The sequence below is a fragment of the Giraffa tippelskirchi genome, chromosome 6 (assembly GCF_054371585.1).
Source record: "Giraffa tippelskirchi isolate mGirTip1 chromosome 6, T2T-mGirTip1v1.2.pri, whole genome shotgun sequence".
NCBI lineage: Eukaryota > Metazoa > Chordata > Mammalia > Artiodactyla > Giraffidae > Giraffa > Giraffa tippelskirchi.
Genome location: NC_137280.1, coordinates 836382 through 857448, shown reverse-complemented (window position 1 = coordinate 857448; position 21067 = coordinate 836382). Strand labels below are relative to the sequence as shown.

Below are 21067 nucleotides of genomic sequence, written 5' to 3'. Positions count from 1 at the left end.
TCCTTCCAGTGAATATTCAGGACTGATTTCCTTTAGGATGGACTGGTTGGATCTCCTTGCAGTTCAAGGGACACGCAAGAGTCTTCTCCAACACCACAGTTTGAAACTGTTGATTCTTCAGCAGTCAGCTTTCTTTATGTTCCAACTCTTACATCCACACATGACTACTGGGAAAATCATAGCTTTAACTTTAGGGACTTTTGTCGGCAAAGTAATGTCTCTGCTATGACATATATATATGACTCTCATATATGTGGTTCCTGCTTCTCATAACCTCACATTTTGTCTTTTTCCCTACCTAAACCATGAATGCTCCTAATTAACATTGAATAAGTTAATATGTATAGTGTTTCGAACATAGTGCTAATGGTTATTTTCTGTTAATATTAGAATGTATAGTTTCCATAAATTAACAGCATCAAGGACCCCCTCTTTGGTGTTAGTGACTTAACAGTAAACGCATGGAAGAGATTTGGTGGCTGCCCTCCAGTGCTGACATTGAGATAAACAGTGGGAACCAACTGGTAATCCTGGCAGGCAGGGTCTGGCCTGGATTCTGTGTGTGCGTGTGCCCCATGCCTTCCTTGGGGAGCAGCACACACGTAGTCATGGTTGGGCACAGCCAGAGCGTGCGATCACTCCTGACGTGTATTTTCACTTACTGAAATTGCTTACTTTCTATAATACGTTTATGGTTCTTGGCTTGCAGCTAAGAGATCAATTTGAAAGTTTACTGGTTTTTCCAGTAACTATCATGGGCCTTAAATCCACTAAACCCAGCACTCTGAGTTTAGTTTGACCAGGGTGGAACTGGTGGACGTTTAATGTTGGTGATGCAGGAGTCAGAAGATTAGCTAATGCAGAGGGGGTGGGTGTGTTTCGTAGGTTAATGCTGGCTAGAGCTTGCTTTTAAAGAGAAGGGGAAGGGGGTGAGTTCACTCATAAGCCGGACTTTGGGGCTCGGTCGTGGTTGGGATTCACGCAGGTGAGGGTCTAAAGGACGCCTGGCCCCTAGAATACGCTCCATAGTGCTCCTCCTCCTCTCTGTCTTCATCATTCTCTCCTTCTTCATTCTCCTCCTCCTCTTCCTCATCATCATATATTTATAATTGTTGCCTAGAGAAGGAGAATGAACAGAGTTCATTTTTTTGCTTTGCTGTGAAGCATTATAATTCATGTTTTCAGGAACTCAAAAAGGCATGAAATAGGATCAATCATTCAGAAAATAATCATTGAATACCTGCAAAGTACATTACACCTGTGCATAAAATTGTAAGGTTTCCCTGAGGGCAAGGGGCTGAAACTCTCCTAGCAAAGCGCTCCTGTTTTCCCTGAGTCCCTTACACCCAACCGCTCTTTTTTTTTTTTAGATTTATTTTAAATTCAATCACTCTTGACATTTTTAAAGGATTTTTGATATCTTTTCTGTTGGCATCCAGCAAATTTTATCATTCTTAACCTGTGAATTGTGCAGTGGTAAAATATGTATTATATACATATATATATATATATATATATATACTGGGAAGACTCTTGAGACTCCCTTGGACAGCAAGGAGATCCAACCAGTCCATCCTAAAGTAAATCAGTCCTGAATATTCATTGGAAGAACTGATGCCAAAGCTCCAGTACTTTGGGCACCTGATGTGAAGAGCCAACTCATCAGAAAAGACCCTGATGCTGGGAAGGGTTAAGGGTAGGAGGAGAAGTGGACGACAGAGAATGAGATGGTTTGATGGCATCACCAACAGAGTCAGGCACGACTTAGCAACTGAACAACAACAGCAATATATTTTGTAGCTCTTCCTTAAATATGCCAAGTGTTCAAGTGTCCTCATTTATAAAAGAGCTTGTAGTACATCTTGTGTGAGATCAGATATTTGACAGCTGTGAGCACTGTTCCAGACTTTGGCAGAGGCTCAGCCCGTAGCAGTGCTTGGGCTTGTCCGACTGATACCTTCTCTCTTGTCTGAGAATTTTCTATGAAGTATCTCATTTCTATACCTGCAGGGCTGATGGTGTCAAATAAAGCAGGTGTTTCAGCTTGAGACATTGCAGAATGTCAGAGTCTGTTTGTTATTGGTGAATTGGAATAACAGGGGTGAATGAGCTATTGCATGTTCTCAGAAAATCACCTTGAACAACTAAAGTAAACATAAGGCCAAATCACGTGCTCTTATAGACAGAGCTGAAAATGCATGTGTGTGTAATACACCAGTTCCTGAATAGGTTCTGTGTTTAAATAGAGGTGATCAGACAAAATAGCCTCTCTTGGGTCAGCATTAACATATGAAAGTCAGGAAATAACCAGGTCAGTCATCGTACAAATAAAACTTGAGAACTGATTTTATCTAAAAGTGTTTTAAAAGGATCACATATATTTTTGAAGGAAATAAAGCCTGTTATAGGTATCTTGCAGTAGGGAGCCTTTGGAGAGGTTAGATAGGAAGACACGGAAGAGGGTGGAGAGGTAGTAGTAAGTCAGAGGTCTCAGAGCCGAGAACGTTTTGGGGGAAAGAGGACTGGTTGCATTGGGATGAGGTGAGAAGTCAGTGTTGACAGGTCCAGCGGAGCTCACGTATGGGGAGCTTTGAAGAGCCCTGTGAACAGTTCAGGCTTAATTTGATAGGGAAGGAAGGAAATAATCTTAAAATTTGGAGTTGGAGGGTAGCCTTGAGATCCCTGTAGTTCTCCAGTTGAGGGGACAGGGAAGGCTCTGCAGCCGTGCTGTTGAGGGTTGACCAGCATCCACGGTCGCAGACAGAGCTCTCACTGTTCCTGAAGCAGTGCTTTGCGAGTCTCGACTAGTAGATTCCTTCCTGGGCTTCCCTGGTGGCTCAGTGGTAGAGAATCTGCCTGTCAATGCAGGAAACAAGGGTTCGATCCCTGGGCCAGGCAGATCCCACAGGCCCTGGAGGAACTAAGCTCGTGCACCGCAGCTCCCCAGTCTGTGACCCGGAGCCCGCGAGCCGCAGCTTCCGAAACTGGGCACGTCGCGCCCTTGCTCGGCAACAAGAGAAGCCCCCACGATGAGAAGCCCCGCACCGCGGCTGGAGCCCCCGCTCACCGCGACTCGAGGAAGGCCCGAACAGCAGAAGACCCGACCGGCTACAGATAAACAAAACTTTTAAAAAAGGAAATCTCTTTCACGAGCTGAAATCTGTCTTCTTGTGGGCATTTAGGACACTCCTAGCCCCCTCTGTACGACAGCCCTTCAGATATTTGAAGGCAGCCGCCACGTCTCCCCCCAGCCCCTTCCAGTTTGTGAGCAGAGAAGTGTGATGGAGGTGGTGTTTACAGGATTGCCAGTTACTGTTAAGATGCAGAGATCTGAGTGACAGCTGAAACGTTCGCTTGCTGTGGGTCAGGGATGGGGCTTCACACGCCTGCAAATGTCGCGGTCTGCTTCTCCCCGGGTTGGCCACGGGACGAGCGTGCATGACTGAGACCTCCAGCTGTCTCTAAAGGCACAGCTTAGCAACCTCCCCTCCCGTCCTCCCTGCTCCCATCCTTTCTCCCTCCTTCCTCTCTCCTTCCCTTCCTTCTCTCCCTCCCTCTCTCCCTCTTGCCGCACCCCTCCTCCCTGTTATTTTATTCTTCCTTTCTTTCAAATACTTCTCTCATAGGAGCTGAGTTGCACAATAGCTAAATCTTTCAGGCTTTGGAGTCAGTCTTAGATTTGAATTCCAGCTTTTCGATCTGCTCCGCGTGTGATGAAAGGCAAGTTATTTAACCTTTCTGATTACTTAACCTTTCTTTTTCAATGGGGTGAAAAGAAACACCTGTCTTATAGGAGTAATATCAGGCTTAAATGGAAAAGACATATGCAAATCACCTGAGGAAAGCAGTCATTATGGGAAGTCTTTTTATTATTGGAAAGAAAGGAAGCGGTATAAAGCATCTGCTGCAATCAGTCAGTCAATCAATAATTATATGGGTTAGGGATCTCCAGAGCAGCAGGGCCAGTAGGATCTGTATAAACACAGAAAAAGATTTATCCTAAGGAACTGGGTCACATAATTGTGGAGTCTAAGGAGTCTTGAGACCTGCAGTCAGCAAGCTGGCGACCCAGGAGACCTGATGGTGTCAGTTCCCATCTGAGACCTTGCAGGCTCGAGACCCAGGAAAAGCTAGTGTCAGTTTTGAGCCGGATGTTCCAATCAAGGCAGTCAGAAGAGGTTCCTTTTTGTTCTATTCAGTTCTTTAATCAACTAGACAAGGACCAGCTACCAATCCACTTTACTCAGTCTGTGGATTCAAATGTTCATCTCATCCAGAAGCACCCTCCCTAATAATTTCAGGATAATATTTGAATTAATGTCTGGGCACCCCATGGACCAGTCAAGTTGACACATAAAATTTACCATCACACTGGTGTATTTCTAGGAAATAAGAAGTTCTGCAAAGAGAAATAAAACAGAATAAGGGAAGAGGGTGATGGGGAGTGCTGTTTTAATTAGGGGAGTCATCTGTCACGGATGCTTTGAAGGGTATGTCTCCAGTAAGACTGGGCTAACTGAACACTTAGCTCACTCTGATTAATGTCAACTCTGAACGCAATTGAAATGAACCCTTGTTCCCCTTCCAGGAGATGGACAACTTATAATGTTAATATGACAGGTAATTAGTGACCACTCATGTTGCATTATATGAGGACATCTTCTATGGTGCCGGTAGCCTACTAAACATTTACTAGACCCAGTGTCTAGTCCTGGCTTTGCTGTTGTAACCACTGAGCTATTCACATGTCTCTCTGAACTTCAGTTTCATTTTCTGAAAATTAAACACCGTCATGGCTCCCCACTAGAATGTTGTGAGAATCAGAATATGCCAATGTATTGAAAAACCCTTTTTGAACCACTGAGCTCTTAGCAAATGTAAAATGCAGTTCAGTTCAGTCGCTCAGTCGTGTCTGACTCTTTGCGACCCATGGGCTGAAGCACACCAGGCCTCCCTGTCCATCACCAGCTCCTGGAGCTTACTCAAACCCATGTCCATCGAGTCGGTGATGCCATCCAGCCATCTCATCCTCTATCATCCCCTTCTTCTCCTGCCCTCAATCTTTCCCAGCATCAGAGTCTTTTCCAGTGAGTCAGTTCTTCTCATCAGGTGGACAAAGCAATGGAGTTTCAACTTCAAGATCAGTCCTTCCAATGAATATTCAACTGATTTCCTTTAGGATGGACTGGTTGGATCTCCTTGCAGTCCAAGGGACTCTCAAGAGTCTTCTCCAACACCACAGTTCAAAAGCATCAATTCTTCAGCACTCAGCTTTCTTTATAGTCCAACTCTCACATCCATTCATGACTACTGGAGAAATCATAGCTTTAACTAGATGGACCTTTGTTCACAAAGCACTGTCTCTGCTTTTTAATATGCTGTCTAGGTTGGTCATAACTTTTCTTTCAAGGAGCAAGTGTCTTTTAATATCATGGCTGCAGTCACCATCTGCAGTGATTTTTGAGCCCCCAAAAATAAAGTCTGTCACTGTTTCCACTGTTTCCCCATCTATTTGCCATGAAGTGATGGGACCAGATGCCATGATCTTAGTTTTCTGAATGTTGAGCTTTAAGCCAACTTTTTCACTCTTCTCTTTCACTTTCATTAAGAGGCTCTTTAGTTCTTCACTTTCTGCCATCAGGGTGGTGTCATCTGCATATCTGAGGTGATTGATATTTCTCCTGGCAATCTTGATTCCAGCTTGTGCTTCATCCAGTCCAGCATTTCTCATGATGTACTCTACACATAAGTTAAATAAGCAGGGTGACAATATACAGCCTTGACGTACTCCTTTTCCTATTTGGAACCAGTCTGTTGTTCCATGTCCAGTTCTAACTGTTGCTTCCTGACCTGCATACAGGTTTCTCAAGAGACAGGTCAGGTGGTCTGGTATTCCCATCTCTTTCAGAATTTTCCACAGTTTATTGTGATCCACACAGTCAAAGGCTTTGGCATAGTCAATAAAGCAGAAATAGATGTTTTTCTGGAACTCTTTTCTTTTTCAATGATCCAACGGATGTTGGCAATTTGATCTCTGGTTCCTCTGCCTCTTCTAAAACCAGCTTGAACATCTGGAAGTTCATGGTTCACATACTGTTGAAGCCTGGCTTGGAGAATTTTGAGCATTGCTTTACTAGCCTGTGAGATGAGTGAAATTGTGCGGTAGTTTGAACATTCTTTGGCCTTGACTTTCGTTGGGATTGGAAACAAAACTGACCTTTTCCAGTCCTGTGGCCACTGCTGAGTTGTCCAAATTTGCTGGGATATTGAGTGCAGCACTTTCACAGCATCATCTTTCAGTATTTGAAATAGCTCAACTGGAATTCCATCACCTCCACTAGCTTTGTTCATAGTGATGCTTCCTAAGGCCCGCTTGACTTCACATTCCAGGATGCCAGGCTTAGGTGAGTGATCACACCATCATGGCTATCTGGGTCATGAAGATCTTTTCTGTATAGTTCTTCTGTGTATTCTTGCCACCTCTTCTTAATATCTTCTGCTTCTGTTAGTTCCATACCATTTCTGTCCTTTATTGTGCTCATCTTTGCATGAAATATTCCCTAGGTATCTAATTTTCTTGAAGAGATCTCCAGTCTTTCTCATTCTGTTGTTTTCCTCTATTTCTTTGTACTGATCACTGAGGAAGGCTTTCTCCTCTCTCCTTGCTATTCTTTGGAACTCTACATTCAAATGGGTATATCTTTCCTTTTCTCCTTTGCATTTCACTTCTCTTCTTTTCTATTTTTAAGCCCTCCTCAGACAACCATTTTGCCTTTTTGCATTTCTCTTTCTTGAGGATGGTCTTGATCCCTGTCTTCTGTACAAAGGCATGAACCTCTGTTCATAGTTCATCAGGCACTCTGTCTATCAGATCTAATCCCTTTAATCTATTAGTCACTTCCACTGTATAATCATAAGGGATTTGATTTAAGTCATACCTGAATGGTCTAGTGGTTTTTCCTACTTTCTTCAATTTAAGTCTGAATTTGGCAATAAGGAGTTCATGATCTGATCCACAGTCGGCTCCCGGTCTTGCTTTTGCTGACTGTATAGAGCTTCTCCATCTTTGGCTGCAAAGAATTTATAATCAGTCTGTTTTCGATGCTGACCATCTGGTGATGTCTATGCGTAGAGTCTTCTCTTATGTGGTTGGAAGAAGTTGTTTGCTATGACCAGTATGTTTTCTTGGAAAAACTCTGTTAAAATGCTGTTAACTCTTAAAAAAAAGAAAATAACTTCAAGTCAGTCTTGGAAGCAAACGCTTGATTTGGAAACTTGAGTTCAACCTTACCAGAGATTTATGTGAAAAATTACTCTGTGACCACAGTTTTCCTTCAGATGTCTTGGTTAATGAATGGCTTAGCATGATATTTTGCTAGTGGCATCGAGAAAAATGATTCAGAGGCACTAAATGAATCAGATTAGTTGTGGTGAAAATGATCATGAGATTTTCTGAGTGCATACTATGATAATGTGAATAAAAATAGTTCCTGCTCCCCTTTCATTTAGCTTTACCTCTGGCATCGGAAAATATTAATATCAAGGAAGACAAGCAAACATGATACAATCACCCTGACCCCTAAATAACCATAGTCTACTTTCCCAGTGTGGTCATTCAGCAGAGCAAGAGGAAAGCCCACATTTAATTGAGCCATCATGGTCTAGTTTTCTAGTGCTCTGCTGTATGTATGAATTATGTGAAAAGAGGAATTCTTTTTAACAAGACAATTCAGTGTGGTTTACATTTATTAATGCACTATGTGCCAAGACGTCAGCCAGACAAAGCACATAAAAATACAAGGCACAAATCCTTCACTTCTCAAAGAGTTCAGTATAGTCAGAGAGATAGAAATGGAAACAAATTATAATAGCCTGGCGTTTTGAGTACAATAAACCATGTGTACTAATGCAGAGACAGTCAAGAGGAGCAGGTAATGAATCCCATCTGAGGACTGCTGGAAGAGCTTCTTGGAGTGGATGAAGTGTAACCTGGATTTTGAAGGATGAATAGGAGTCTACCTGGCAGAGAAAAGCTGCTTCTGTTAATTCTCCCCTTTCTATTTTAATTAAAGAGTTGGTGAATACCCTTCTCCGTAAAACATTGTAAATATTTCTGTATTAGCCATAACTAGATCTTTAATTTTATGTCATTAGAGCAAAAGGAACGCTCTAAAAAGAAATGTTTAAATTTGGTAATTTCATACCATTCTAACTAAAGTAACACTTCCACCCCCAATTCCACTACTCTTTATATCATTCTGCTTATATCTATAAAGCTGTTTTAAAAATATGAAATTATTCTGTTAGTCTGTTTTCTCTCACCAAGAATTTAAACTGCTGGAAGGTAGGAATTTAATTGTATTCCTGGTTGCTCAGAATAGGGATATAGTAAATATTAAATAACTATATGTTTAATAAATAAATGTGTTTCATACAGGAAGTTAGTTAATATGAAATTAATATACATAGGTTTTGTGTAGACTGATTTAATACTAATTCAAACTCCCTGAATTAACTTGTATTCTCAACATAAAATTTTCTCATGATGTCAGTAACACAGTACAATTGGTGTAATATTATTGTAAAAGGGACATTTTTTATGTGGACTACTTAAGTGCTAAGTGCATTCATTTGGGAGAGAACAAAGTTCTAGACAGTGATGCTTGCAAGTAGCATATGCCAACTGTGGACACAGCAGGGGCAAGTGGTATGGGGACACAGACACGTCTTAGAGACTGTCCCCCTGCTTTCTAAATTGATGTAATAGGTACATTACTGAAGTCGGTGTGGTGGTGGTGGTGGTTTAGTAGCCAAGTTGTGTCCAACTCTTGTGACTCCGTGGACCACAGCCCGCCTGCCTCCTCTGTCCCTGGGATTCTCCAAGCAAGAATATTGGAGGGGGTTGCCATTTCCTTCTCCAGGGATCTTCCCAATCCAGGATTGAACCTGGGTCTCCTGTATTGCAGGCAGATTCTTTACCATTTGAGCCACTGAGATTCATGTACTACCTGTGTTCAGATCAAAGCTTTTCCTCTACCCTGGGTGGTACTCTGGGAAAATCACGCAGCCCATGTGTTTCACACTTTCCAGCTGCAAATGGGACTGATAGTGACGATACATGTCTTGGAGCTCGTGTGGGGACTAAGCAGGTGGGCAGCAAGGGCTCCTGATGGCCGTGACGTCCAGACACAGGGCTGTCGGTTTCTTCCGGCCTCATCAGGCACCTCCGGCCGGTGTTGGATATAATGGGAGTTATTTCTTCTGAGTCAAATGGTGATATTCAAGGTATTGTTTTTATTTGTGGGGTAGCCCTTGTAGCTCAGTTGGTAAAGGATCCACCTGCAATGCAGGAGACCCAGGTCCAATCCCTGGGTTGGGACTATCCCCTGGAGAAGCGATAGGCTACCTGCTCCAGGATTCTTACCTGGAGAATCCCATGGACAGAGAAGCCTGGCGGGGTACAGTCCATGGGGTCGCAAGAGTCAGACACAACTTAGTGACTAAACCACCAAGCACCACCACCAGCCCATATATTGGGTGCTTTCCTTCAATTATGATCAGCTGTCTACCTTTTTTTTTGGTACTATCTGTATTTTCAGAACTGCATTTTAGATAAAGTTCACATTAAGGCAAGAACTGAATTAAAATACAGTTCAAGTTCATTTCTTCTGCTCCTTTGCTTTAATTTTAAATACAATATTGAGGGTAAGAAGAATTTATATTTATTTAAAATAATAAATTGGACTAATTTCAGTTTGGGACTATCATGAATCAAATTGCCGTGAGCACTTGTGTACAGTTTTTTGTGTGTACGTTAGTTGTTGCTCCTCTGGAATGAGTCTTCTTGAGTGTAATTGCTGGGTTGTATGGTAATTTCATGTGTGTACCTCTCTATTCATGGCTGCTCTGGGTCGCTGCTGCTCCGCGTGGCTTGCTCTAGCTGCTGTGAGCAGGGGCTCCTCTTGTGGTCCACAGGCCTCTCCTTGCAGGGGCTCCTCTGGCTGCTGAGTGCAGACCTCGGGCAGCTGGCTGCAGTAGCTCTGGGGCACGAGCTTAGCTGCCCTACGGCGTGTGGAATCTTCCCAGGCCAGGAATCAAACCCATGTCTCCTATAATGGCAGGCATCCTCATTACCACTGGACCACCAGGGGATTTCTATGTATACTTTTTTAAAAAACTGCCGAACTGCTTTCTGAGTGGTTATACCATTTTATATTCCCATGAGCAATGTGTGAGTGGTACCGTTTCTCTACCTACTTGCCAGCATTTGTTGTTATCACTGTGTTTTATTTTAGCCATTTGGATAGGTGTGTATAGTGAAATTTCATTGTGATTTTAATTTGTATTTTCCTCATAGTTAATGATGTAGAACATCTTTTCATGTGCTTATTTGCCATCTGAATAAGGTATACAAATGGCATATCTTTGATGAAATATTTTGTTCAGGTTTTACCCATTTGCTAATTGGATTGTTTGATTTTATTTACTAGTGAATTTTGAGGTTTCTTTATATAGTCTAGACACTAATCCTTTGTTGAGTGTGTGGTTTACAAATATTTCTCCTAGTCTATGGTTTGTCTGTTCATCTTCACATGAGCTTTCACCCAGCAAAAGTATTTTATATTGATGGAGTCCAGTTGATCAAATTTTCTTTTTATGTGTTTGTACTTTTGGTATTAATGCTAAGAACTCTTCTCTGAGCCATACATTCCAACGACTTTGTCCTGCTTTTTTACTAAAAGCTTTATGGTTTCACTTTTTTACCTCTAAATTGATGATCTGCTTTGAATTAATTTTGGTATAAAGTATAGAGTTTAGGTCAAGTTTTCTTTTTCTTTCTTTTGCATGCATATTAGTTGTTCCAACACCATCTGTTGAAGTACTTTTGAACGTTGGTAAAAAATCACTATATGATTTTTAAATCACATTTAGATTTAAAACCATATTGTTCAGCATATTTGTATGGGTCTGTTTTTGGCTTTTCTCTTTTTCGCTTATGTAGGTGTCTATCTCTCTGAAATGCCCACTACTTAAACACAGTAAGCAGTCTTAATGTCTGGTAAAATGATTCTTTCCACATCATTCTTCATCAAGATTGTTTAACTATTCTAGGGTCTATGCCTTCTTATGTAAATTTTAGAATAAGCTTGTCCATGTCTTAAAAAACACTTTTCTGGAATTTTGATAGGACTTGCATTAAACCTGTCGATCAGTTTGGGGTAGTTGACATCTCTACTGTGTTCAGTCTTCCTGTCCATGAACATGGTAGACCTCTCCATTGATTTATGTCTTCTTTGACTTCTTCCATCAGTAGTGTAATTTTCACCACACAGGTCCTGCACATGTTGTAAGTATATACCTAAATATTTCATTATCTTTGGAGTAGTTATAAATAGTATTAAGTTTATTATTTTTGCATCTGAGTGAACACAAATTGTACCTCATTGTGATCTTGGTTTTTTTTTATTACCGTGATCAGCAGTGTAGTTGAACATTCTCTTTTTTTGTTTATTAACCTCACGTATATCTCCCCCACTCTCTTACATACCTGTTCATGTTTCTGTTCTTCACATGGATCCTCTTTTCTCATTTATTAACCTCACGCATGTCTCTCCCACTCTCTTACGTACCTGTTCATGTTCATGCTCCTCACGTGGGTCCTCTTTTCTCATTTATTAACCTCACTTGTGTCCCCCACTCTCTTCAGTGCCTGTTCCTGTTCATGCTCCTCACATGGACCCCCATCAGCTTTCATATTGCACATGTCTTCTCCCAGTTGCAGCTCATCTTTTTATTTAACGTGTTTTTTTTTTATTAACAGCTTAAAAATTTTAATATCATTAGATTTGTCAATCTTCCAATTTCTATTCAATTAATTTTATACCTTATTTTGGAGATATCTAGAATTTTTATCTCAAAGTGAACATAACTTGAATGAGCTAAATTAACAGCATTTTTATTGGAAACAACTTTAAAATGGAAAATACCAGTATTAATAGTCCTCTTTCAAATAAGCAGAGAAACTGTTCTCTAAGACCCTATATACAATGTACCCAAACAAATTTTTTTTTAGTTAAAAAGGAAAATAATATCTCCAATAATTCTGGAATAAAAAGAAAACTACTTTTTATTTCAGGAAAGTTTCCCCATAAAAAGTGAGGACATAGATTCTTAAAGCTTCTTCAGACTTTAATTTTCTCTGATTATTTCCAAAACACAAACTAATTTCTATCTCATGACTTCTTACATTGCTCTGTTTTAGAATATTTCAGTGTGGTACAGAGGACTGACTCTTAAGGTAGTAGTGATTTTGTATTTGGCTATTAAAGAAGGGAGATTTGGTGCCCAAAACTATAATATATAAACTTTGGGTTGAGCTATGTTGTTTAGCTTACATAATCAGCATCTGAGTATTTCCTTGGCAAATACATTTTTTCCCCATCTGGTAAAAGGATCTAGGTATTCCTTGAAAATGGAAAAAAAAACCCCCCACAAGATCCTTTTACTAAATGTGGCCTATAGATACAGAGCTATGTATGAAACTGCCTACCCTAACCATAATAGGTCAACTGTTTGCCCTCCAGGAAAATACATATTCAGTTTATTTATGAAGATTTGTTTATTTTATTTGTCATTACATATATTTTAATTTTTGTCTTATTGTCATTTTAATGTTTCAAAATGTTGACATGGACATACACACACATATACACTCACACAAAATATTCGTGATCTCCAGTCCTAATGTGAAAATTCAGCAAAATATGAGACATTACTTTGCCAACAAAGGTCTGTCTAGTCAAGGCTATGGTTTTTCCAATAGTTATGTATGGATGTGAGAGTTGGACTGTAAAGAAAGCTGAGTGCAGAAGAATTGATGCTTTTGAACTGTGGTGTTGGAAAAAACTCTTGAGAGTCCCTTGGACTGCAAGGAGATCCAACCAGTCCATCCTAAAGGAGATCAGTCCTAGGTGTTCACTGGAAGGACTGATGTTGAAGCTGAGACTCCAATACTTTGGCCACCTCATGCAAAGAGCTGACTCATTGGAAAAGACCCTAATGCTGGGAAGGATTAGGGGCAGGAGGAGAAGGGGACGGCAGAGGATGAGATGGTTGGATGGCATCACCGACTCGATGGACATGGGTTTGGGTGGACTCTGGGAGTTGCTGACGGACAGGGAGGCCTGGCGTGCTGTGATTCATGGGGTCGCAAAGAATCGGACACGACTGAGCAACTGAACTGAACTGAACTGAAGCCATTCTTTTGGGAAACACAAACTACAGTACGAAGCAAAGCTTCTAAAGACACTGACAGCATTGGGACATTTTTCTGGTATACATTCTGGTATTTTCGCTCTGTGAGAGGCGGTTTCCACCTCATCTAGCACAGACTCACCTCATATCAGACAGCCGCCCTCTTTGTCGCAAAGGCTTCTGTTTGCCTTTGCCTCTTTCCCGCAGTCTCTGTGGGCTTAGACTTACCCTGAGGGCAAGCCTCAGGGTACTGCCAGGCCAGCCACTGGGCATCCTTTTCTCAGTCCTTATTCTGAAGCTTAATTTAAGTAAATGAATTACTGAAATGACTTATAGGGATAAAATCTTACAGTCACACGGGCACAATATGTAAAAGGATTTGAATTGGGGGAAATTCTTGGGCTCTTTTCCAACTTTCTTCTTCCACAAACCCTTCCTATTTTAGCACAAGTCTGCGTGTCTTTCTGAGATTAAATGGCCCTGACTTTTCCTTGAATCCAGGAAGCCTGTGTTTGCTTCTCTTATCGCTTCCTCTTGCTCAGACTTATCAGAGCAGGAGAGTGCGCTCTGCTTCCTGGCCGCCTTCCCATCCCCGCTGACCCTCCGGCGCGGGTGTTGCTGAGATCTTTCCTGGAAAGAATCTGCACTCTAAAACCCAAAGCTGGATGCTCTTGCACAGACACTGCTTTATCAAATATGCAGAAGGCTCGAGTTGCCAGCGTGCTGTGAACCTGCCAGTGTTTGCTAACTATTTCCAGAACATTGGCTTGGTTGCCAGGTATTAACCATATTTTTTTTCTCCCTTGGTAAAAATGCATTTAAAGAAGGGTCATAAAAGTATGGTTGCTTTAATAGGAACTTTATTGTAATCTTAGCACCAAGTTACCTGAAAGACATTAACATAGACTCATTCTTTTAAAAGTTCCAACAGTAACATAGGTGCTTTTTTGGTCTATACTTTGCAGAAGTGAAATTTTTCTGTCAAACGCCGGCTGTTGCTGATATTGTAATCCTGGTCGATGGCTCATGGAGTATTGGAAGATTCAACTTCAGACTGGTTCGATCTTTTCTGGAAAACCTGGTTGCAGCATTTGACGTGGGCTCTGAGAAGACACGAATTGGTGCATCTTTTTTTAAATTAACAGCATCAGCTCCTAGTGTGAAACCACCAGGAAGCTTCTTAAGAAATTTCAAAGATTCTCTACCAAAATGTTTTTCAGAATTTTAGATTTAACTATAGGAATGTTCCCAAAAGGGCAAGTTTGCATCAATAAATATTTATTTATACTGATTTTTGCTATGACAATGTCACTCAATTAATTATTGAACATATTTCAGTTTTTCTGGAAAGCCAAAATCTTCTCTAATAATAATTATTATTATTTTATTATTATTAATAATAATTTTAAATAATAATTTAAAAGTTACCATTGGTTTAAGAATTTATCAGGTAAAAGTTTTCTTTTTATTTAAAAAGCAATTGAATCCAGTGAAATGTTTAGTTAACAACTGGAAAAAGTTTTATTGTGTGAGATAATTTTTGCCAAATTCTTGCTGTGATAAAAAAACAACAAAAAAGTTGTAAATCTTTGAGAAATATGTCCACTTTATCATATAAAGTCTCCTAGTTTCACTTCTAAATAGCCCTTAAGGAAACTCTTTTCTTCGGGAATAAAAACAAAATACAAACACTACAGTGTATACAGAAGTCAAAATATAATGTCACACATGAAGCTTGTATGAGGTTGTATAAGCTGGTATCAATATTACCTCAATAAAAAAATTAAATAAATCTAAACCTTTTATCTAGAAACATGATCAGATTTTTTAAAAATGCTAAATACCTGATTGGGTGCCTACTTCTGGAAAATAGATACATTCCATCAGCCTCCAGATATGTTGAAAAGTCTTTAAATTGATGTCAGGAACTCACTTTGAAATTTCTCAGTGAGACAGAGAAAAAAATGTTGCAAAACTTAGCCACCCCTGACCCCTCTGCCACCCCCGAAATTAGGCCCTTCATCATTCTAGTCTCTTGAATGGCCCACTGGACCTTCGAGTAACCCATCATTTCTGGGTGGGCCTTCTCATCTTTCTTTTCCAGGTCTGGCTCAGTATAGCGGTGACCCCAGAATAGAATGGCACTTGAATGCCTTTAACACAAAAGAGGAGGTGATCGAAGCTGTCCGAAATCTACCATACAAGGGAGGAAATACACTGACAGGTATGTTTTTGTTTAGTCCACATCTTTGGCGGCATATCTCGCCAAAGAAGAGTTTTATTGCTTCATTTTGTCACTTTGTGTGTCCTAGCATAGTATTTTTACCATAGTATTTTTAAAGCAAGCTAGCATTTAAAGTTTTTAGATGGCTCTTTTCTCTAACTCACATTAGAAGTTACATGCAGACATCTCATCCCTTTTGCTTTACACATGTAATGTCCCAGGAAGGGCTTGGTTGAGCTGGAAGAGTACCTGGCAGTCCTTGATGCTGACAGCCTTAGTAGCTGTCTTAACCCTTTTCAATTCATTTTCCTTTCTCTTTTCGCCTGTTTTCTCCTACTGTCACCCTGTCAATTAAATAAAAACAAATTTCTACCTAAATTTGCAAGGAAGATAATTTCTTTGCCCTTACTCTGCAATCAATAGTTATCATGAAAATATTTATGGAGCTTTGGCTCACCAGCTTTTTTGATAAATGAGTATAGTCAGCCCTTAGTATCTGCAGATTTGACGAACCAGGGGTCAGAAATGTGTGGGAAAAAATTCCAGAAAGTTCCTAAAAGTAAACCTTGAATTTGTCACAGGCTGGTAACTATTTACATAGCATTTACATTGTACTAGTTATTGTCAGTAATCTAGAGATGGCTCAGAGTGAATGAGGGGATGCACGTAGGTTACATGCAGATACGACGTCATTTTACATAAGGGACCTGGGCATCTGTGGCTTTGGGTGTCGTGGGGGGTCCTAGAACCAACCCCTTTGTGGATACCAAGGAACGACTGTAATGTGAGAGCATTTATATTGCAATTATCCATGGCCTAACCCCAAGAGCTTCCCTCGTGGCTCAGCTGGTAAAGAATCCGCCTGCAGTGTGGGAGACCTGGGTTCGATCCCTGGGTTGGGAAGATCCCCTGGAGAAGGGAAAGGTTACCCACTCCAGTATTCTGGCCTGGAGAATTCCAGGGACTGTATAGTCCATGGGGTCAAAAAGAGTCGGACAGGACTGAGCAGCTTTCACTTTCAACCCCAAGGGGTTATCACAGGTTTTAACCCTTACATGCTATTTCCTTCCATAGACCCACAATGTGGATGCTCAGTTTAAACAATAGAGATGCTATCATTGAATTTTAAATAAAGCACTAAAATCCTGATCATTACTTTGCCAGTTTGAGGCTTAGTCTAATAAGTTTTTTGTTAATACAACAAAAATGTATTAAGCATAAATTGCATAACAATATTCAACATTTCTTATTTTTGAGGGGTGAAGAATGTCACACTCAAAAGTCAGGAGTTCAATTACCGTTTTAGATCTCCCCTTCTACCCCTATAGATCAGGGAATCTGTGGTTTCTTTAGATCACCATGAACAGAATTGAAAGTATAGCCATAATATTTGGGACAGTTGCTTCTGTGAGGGTATTCTTGCTTCACTGTAAATTATAGAGGTTTAGATTTTCTTTTTTTTTTTTAATTTTTATTGATTTATTTTTTTGGCTGTGCCATGTGGCATGCAGGACCTTAGTTCCCCAACCAGGGATCGAACTTGCACCCCTGGCATTGGAAGTCTCGCCCACTAGGCCACCAAGGAAGTCCCAAGGGGTAGATTTCTTGTATGCAAATCTGTCAACATTCATTGTCTAGGAATCCATTGTTCTTTATAAATGCTAGTTTCTGAAATGACGCAGTATTCAGAATTTTTATTGCCTCTGTCTTGGTGGATTTTAGTGTTTCATCAGATTTGTCAAAGAATAGTTCATCGTAAAAATGAAGATGAAAGTTCACATCTAATAAAAACTCTTCTTTCTTATCTTGTGGTTACGTTTTGGAGAAGTGAAAGGCTTTTTATTTGAAATGGTTGGCTTGTCTTTATTTTTTCTTATTTTCTCCTAGGTCTTGCTTTGAATTACATTTTTGAAAACAGTTTTAAACCAGAAGCAGGAGCAAGGACTGGAGTGTCCAAAATTGGCATTTTAATCACAGATGGAAAGTCCCAAGATGATATTATTCCACCATCCAGAAACCTTCGTGAATCTGGTGTAGAACTGTTTGCCATAGGTACGTGTTAATTATGGTACTGTTTCAACAATGGACATGGACACACAACCACTTAAAACTATATATAATGCAAAGTGCACTTCACTGAAAGCCAAGAGACCTGAACACTTTTGAGTCTTTTTTTTTTTTTAATGTATTGGACTTTAGTTGATTTAGAGGATAGTGTTAATTTCTTGTGTACAGTAAAGTGAGTCAGTTATACGCATAGATCTATCCACTGTTTTAGATTCTTTCCCCATGTAGGTCATTACAGAGTGTTGAGTAGAGCTCCCTGTATACAGTAGGTCCTTATCAGCTATCTGTTGTATATATATGTGTATATATGACTCTCCCGATTTATCCCTTGACTCTAGTCCTAACCAATCATGTGATCTGAGTCTGACTTCCTCACATTAAAAATGGAAGTGGTGGAACTGAAGGATCTTATCATGTGAGAATCTCTAGGTTGAGACACCACAGATGAAGTGTTGTAAAAAGCATAAAGTGCAAAGATTAGGTCCATAATTGTTACCCTTTAATTAGTCAAGACGTTTCTCTTTTGAATCACTTAATAGCTATCTCTCCTCTGATAGTGTAGAGAGACACCAATCAAGGAATTGTGGTCTTGCAGCTAAGAAAGCACAGAGCTGTAGATGCGCAGTATTATTTCTTTGAAAATAACCCTTTGTAAGTATAGGTGTGTGGGAAGAATACATGTGGGACACACACAGAATAACTGCATAATGTTTAGTTGATGCAACTTTGCTCTTGGTTAAATTGTTTACGTTGTCTCTGGTCATAGGAAGGCCTTCTATTTAGTAGAGACTGAAAAAAAAAATAGAAACGATTCCTCTGACTCATTTCTAGGTTGGTCACTCAAAGTGTGGTTCATAGAATGTTTCACTGGAGAAGTATTTGCTTGTTTGCTGGATGGCAGGCATTGTGGTGGGTGACAGAGCGTACAGATGAACACGATAAATCCTTGCAAAACAAATTCCTTCCAAGTCATGATGACCATTTCCTCACTTTTCCATGCTCTTTACAACAGTGCAACTGTTTTGTTTGGAAAGGTGACAGAGAGAGGGATTTGGGGCTTATCGTCTCTAGAATATTTTTAAATGAATCCAGACTTGTTGGTTTTAACTGAATGCCATGAAAGTATTATTGACATTAAGCTCGTTGCTTCAGTATGCATGGTGTTATTTTGTTACTGTAGACACAGGTCCAACAGTGCGTTTCAGAAGCTATGGTAGAAGGCCTTCAGTCAGGAACCATCAGGGAGACTGGATTTAATGTTTATTTTTAGTTTTGCTGTACTTTTGTTCAACAACAACAATCCCTACGGAAGACTTACACTAATAGGGGATTAATTTATGTGTTTAATTCTGTGGTCTCGTTCATAATGAATGGATGAGTTTAAGTGAACTCATTCGGTTGTGATTTGGACTTTTTCTCTGGGAATTACCTGGAAATCAGTAGTGTTCATTTTCTTATAACCTCCTAAAGCAAATAGTTCAGAAACAATTGACGCTTTGTTACACAGTCTGTTGAAGCTGTGGGATAAATTAAATGGCACACAGCCAGGCATCTGAGAAGTCATCACTGTTGCCTCAGGTCATCTCTCTTCCGTGGGTCCCTGTTGCCTCTTTTTAACATCCTCAGATAATTACAGTGACAAGGAGTTTTGAAGAAATGTTCCTCCTCCTGGAGAAGAGAAATCTACACTTACACTCATGAAACCCAAGCTTGTGTCTTTTTCATTTTTTTAAAGAAGTTTTTAAAATTTATTTTTTTATCAATTGGCTATTTTATTTACTTATTTTAAATTTTGGGCAAACCCCATGAAATATGGGCTCTTATTTCCCCGACCAGGGATTGAGCTCACATCCCCGTTGCTGCAAGGCTGGAGAACTGCTGGGGAAGTCTCCCCCTTTTTCTCGTTTCAGCGGTGATACGTGCAGGCTTCTGCGGAGCAGCCTGAGGAGGCCGTTGAGGGCATATGAATCTGGTCTAGATTGACTGAGTGGGACCCTCGCTGTACACTTGCTGGCTGTGTTTCCTTGAGCAAGTGAATTAACCTCTCATCAGCTTACTTATCTGTGCAATGGAAGAGACAGTGGCGCCCAACTCACAGGGCCGAGTGTGAGGATTACACGGGTTACTCTGCAGAAAGCGCTGCCACGCTTGGCGCGTGGGAAGCACACGTTAACGTTAGCATCCACAGCTGCCATAGACCGAAAATTCCATGAAGGACAAGGGTTTTCTGTTTCAGTTTAAGTAAGCTAATTTTTATAGAAATTGAAGCCTGAGGTTCTGAGAGTGTAGAGTACTGGTTTAAGGCCTATTGCTTCTGCAACATTTATGAAAGGCAGAAGTGGGTTTCATCAATACAGCCTCCAAAACCCGGGTCTCTTGCATTGCAGGCAGATTCTTTACCGCCTGAGCCACCAGGGAAGCCCAAGATGGACTAAAGAAAGTTAGGATTTAGTAATCTGAGGACTTCCCTGGGGGCAGTGGATAAGAAGCCACCTGCCAGTGCAGGGACACGGGTTTGACCCCCGGTCGGGGAAGATTCCACAGGGCACGGAGCCCGTGCTGCGGATCCTGGAGCCCAGGCCTAGGGCCGGGGCACCGTGCAGCCCCCAACAGGAGAAGCCCGTGTGCCAGCTCGGGCGTGGGCTCCGCTCTGCCCAGCCAGAGAGAGCCGGCGGGCAGCAAGGGCGGCCCAACGCAGCCAAAGATAACTAACCAACTCAATAAAGCGGTGTGTCCATGTCCCCCCAAAAAAGATTTAATCATTTAATCGTTTGAAAGGGACTTTTAAAAACAGTCTGGCAGGAGATGTGCCTCTTTGGAGAAAGGCGCTTTGGTGGGGGTGCGGCTGGCGGGTCGCGGCGTGGAGTAGCTATCGCCAGGGGGATCCCGCCGCGTCTCCCGCGGGGCTTGACCGGCACGACCCTCCCTGTCGTCCCCAACGCCAGGGGTGAAAAACGCGGACGAGAAGGAGCTGCAGGAGATCGCCTCCGAGCCGGACAGCACGCACGTGTACAACGTGGCCGAGTTTGACCTCATGCACACGGTGGTGGAGAGCCTCACGAGGACCGTGTGCTCCAGGGTGGAGGAGCAGGACCGCGAGATCAAGGGTAGGTGAGCCTCGGCCCGCCGGGCGTCCCTCCGCGTGGCGCGCGGCCTGTCACGGCTTCGCGCTGATTCCGCGCAGCGCTGGGCGCTTCCGTCCCCGGCTCATCGGAGCAGACAGGGGCATCTGTGAGGGGCGGGGGGTCACGTTAAATCAACGGGTAGCCGTTTCCGTGCTGTTGCATGTAGACCATCATGAGTCTTTGCTTTTCATTAAGTGTTGGATTTTGAGATAATTGAACAGCCACATGAAGCTGTAAGAAATAATGTAGAAGGAGATTGTGGTATCTTGCCTGTTTCTCTCAGTGGTGACACATTATAAAGCCGCAGTATGATGGCACAGGCAGGAAATTCACAGTCGAGTCAAGATACAGAATGTCCCTGTGGCAGGATCATTTCGATTGTCCTTCTACAGCTATA

The 21067-nt window shown here is 41.4% G+C and overlaps 1 protein-coding gene across 8 annotated transcripts in view; it reads left to right on the top strand.

Annotated features, from left to right (window-relative positions):
- COL14A1 (collagen type XIV alpha 1 chain) overlaps positions 1 to 21067 on the top strand; it is a 216434-nt gene that overhangs the window by 37291 nt on the left and 158076 nt on the right. For all 8 annotated transcript variants that reach the window (XM_081504793.1, XM_081504789.1, XM_081504791.1 and 5 more), the window contains exons 6-9: positions 14220 to 14375; positions 15359 to 15478; positions 17366 to 17530; positions 20491 to 20652. In XM_081504793.1, the coding sequence (XP_081360919.1) occupies positions 14220 to 14375; positions 15359 to 15478; positions 17366 to 17530; positions 20491 to 20652 (603 nt within the window). The remainder of the gene's footprint in view (positions 1 to 14219; positions 14376 to 15358; positions 15479 to 17365; positions 17531 to 20490; positions 20653 to 21067) is intronic.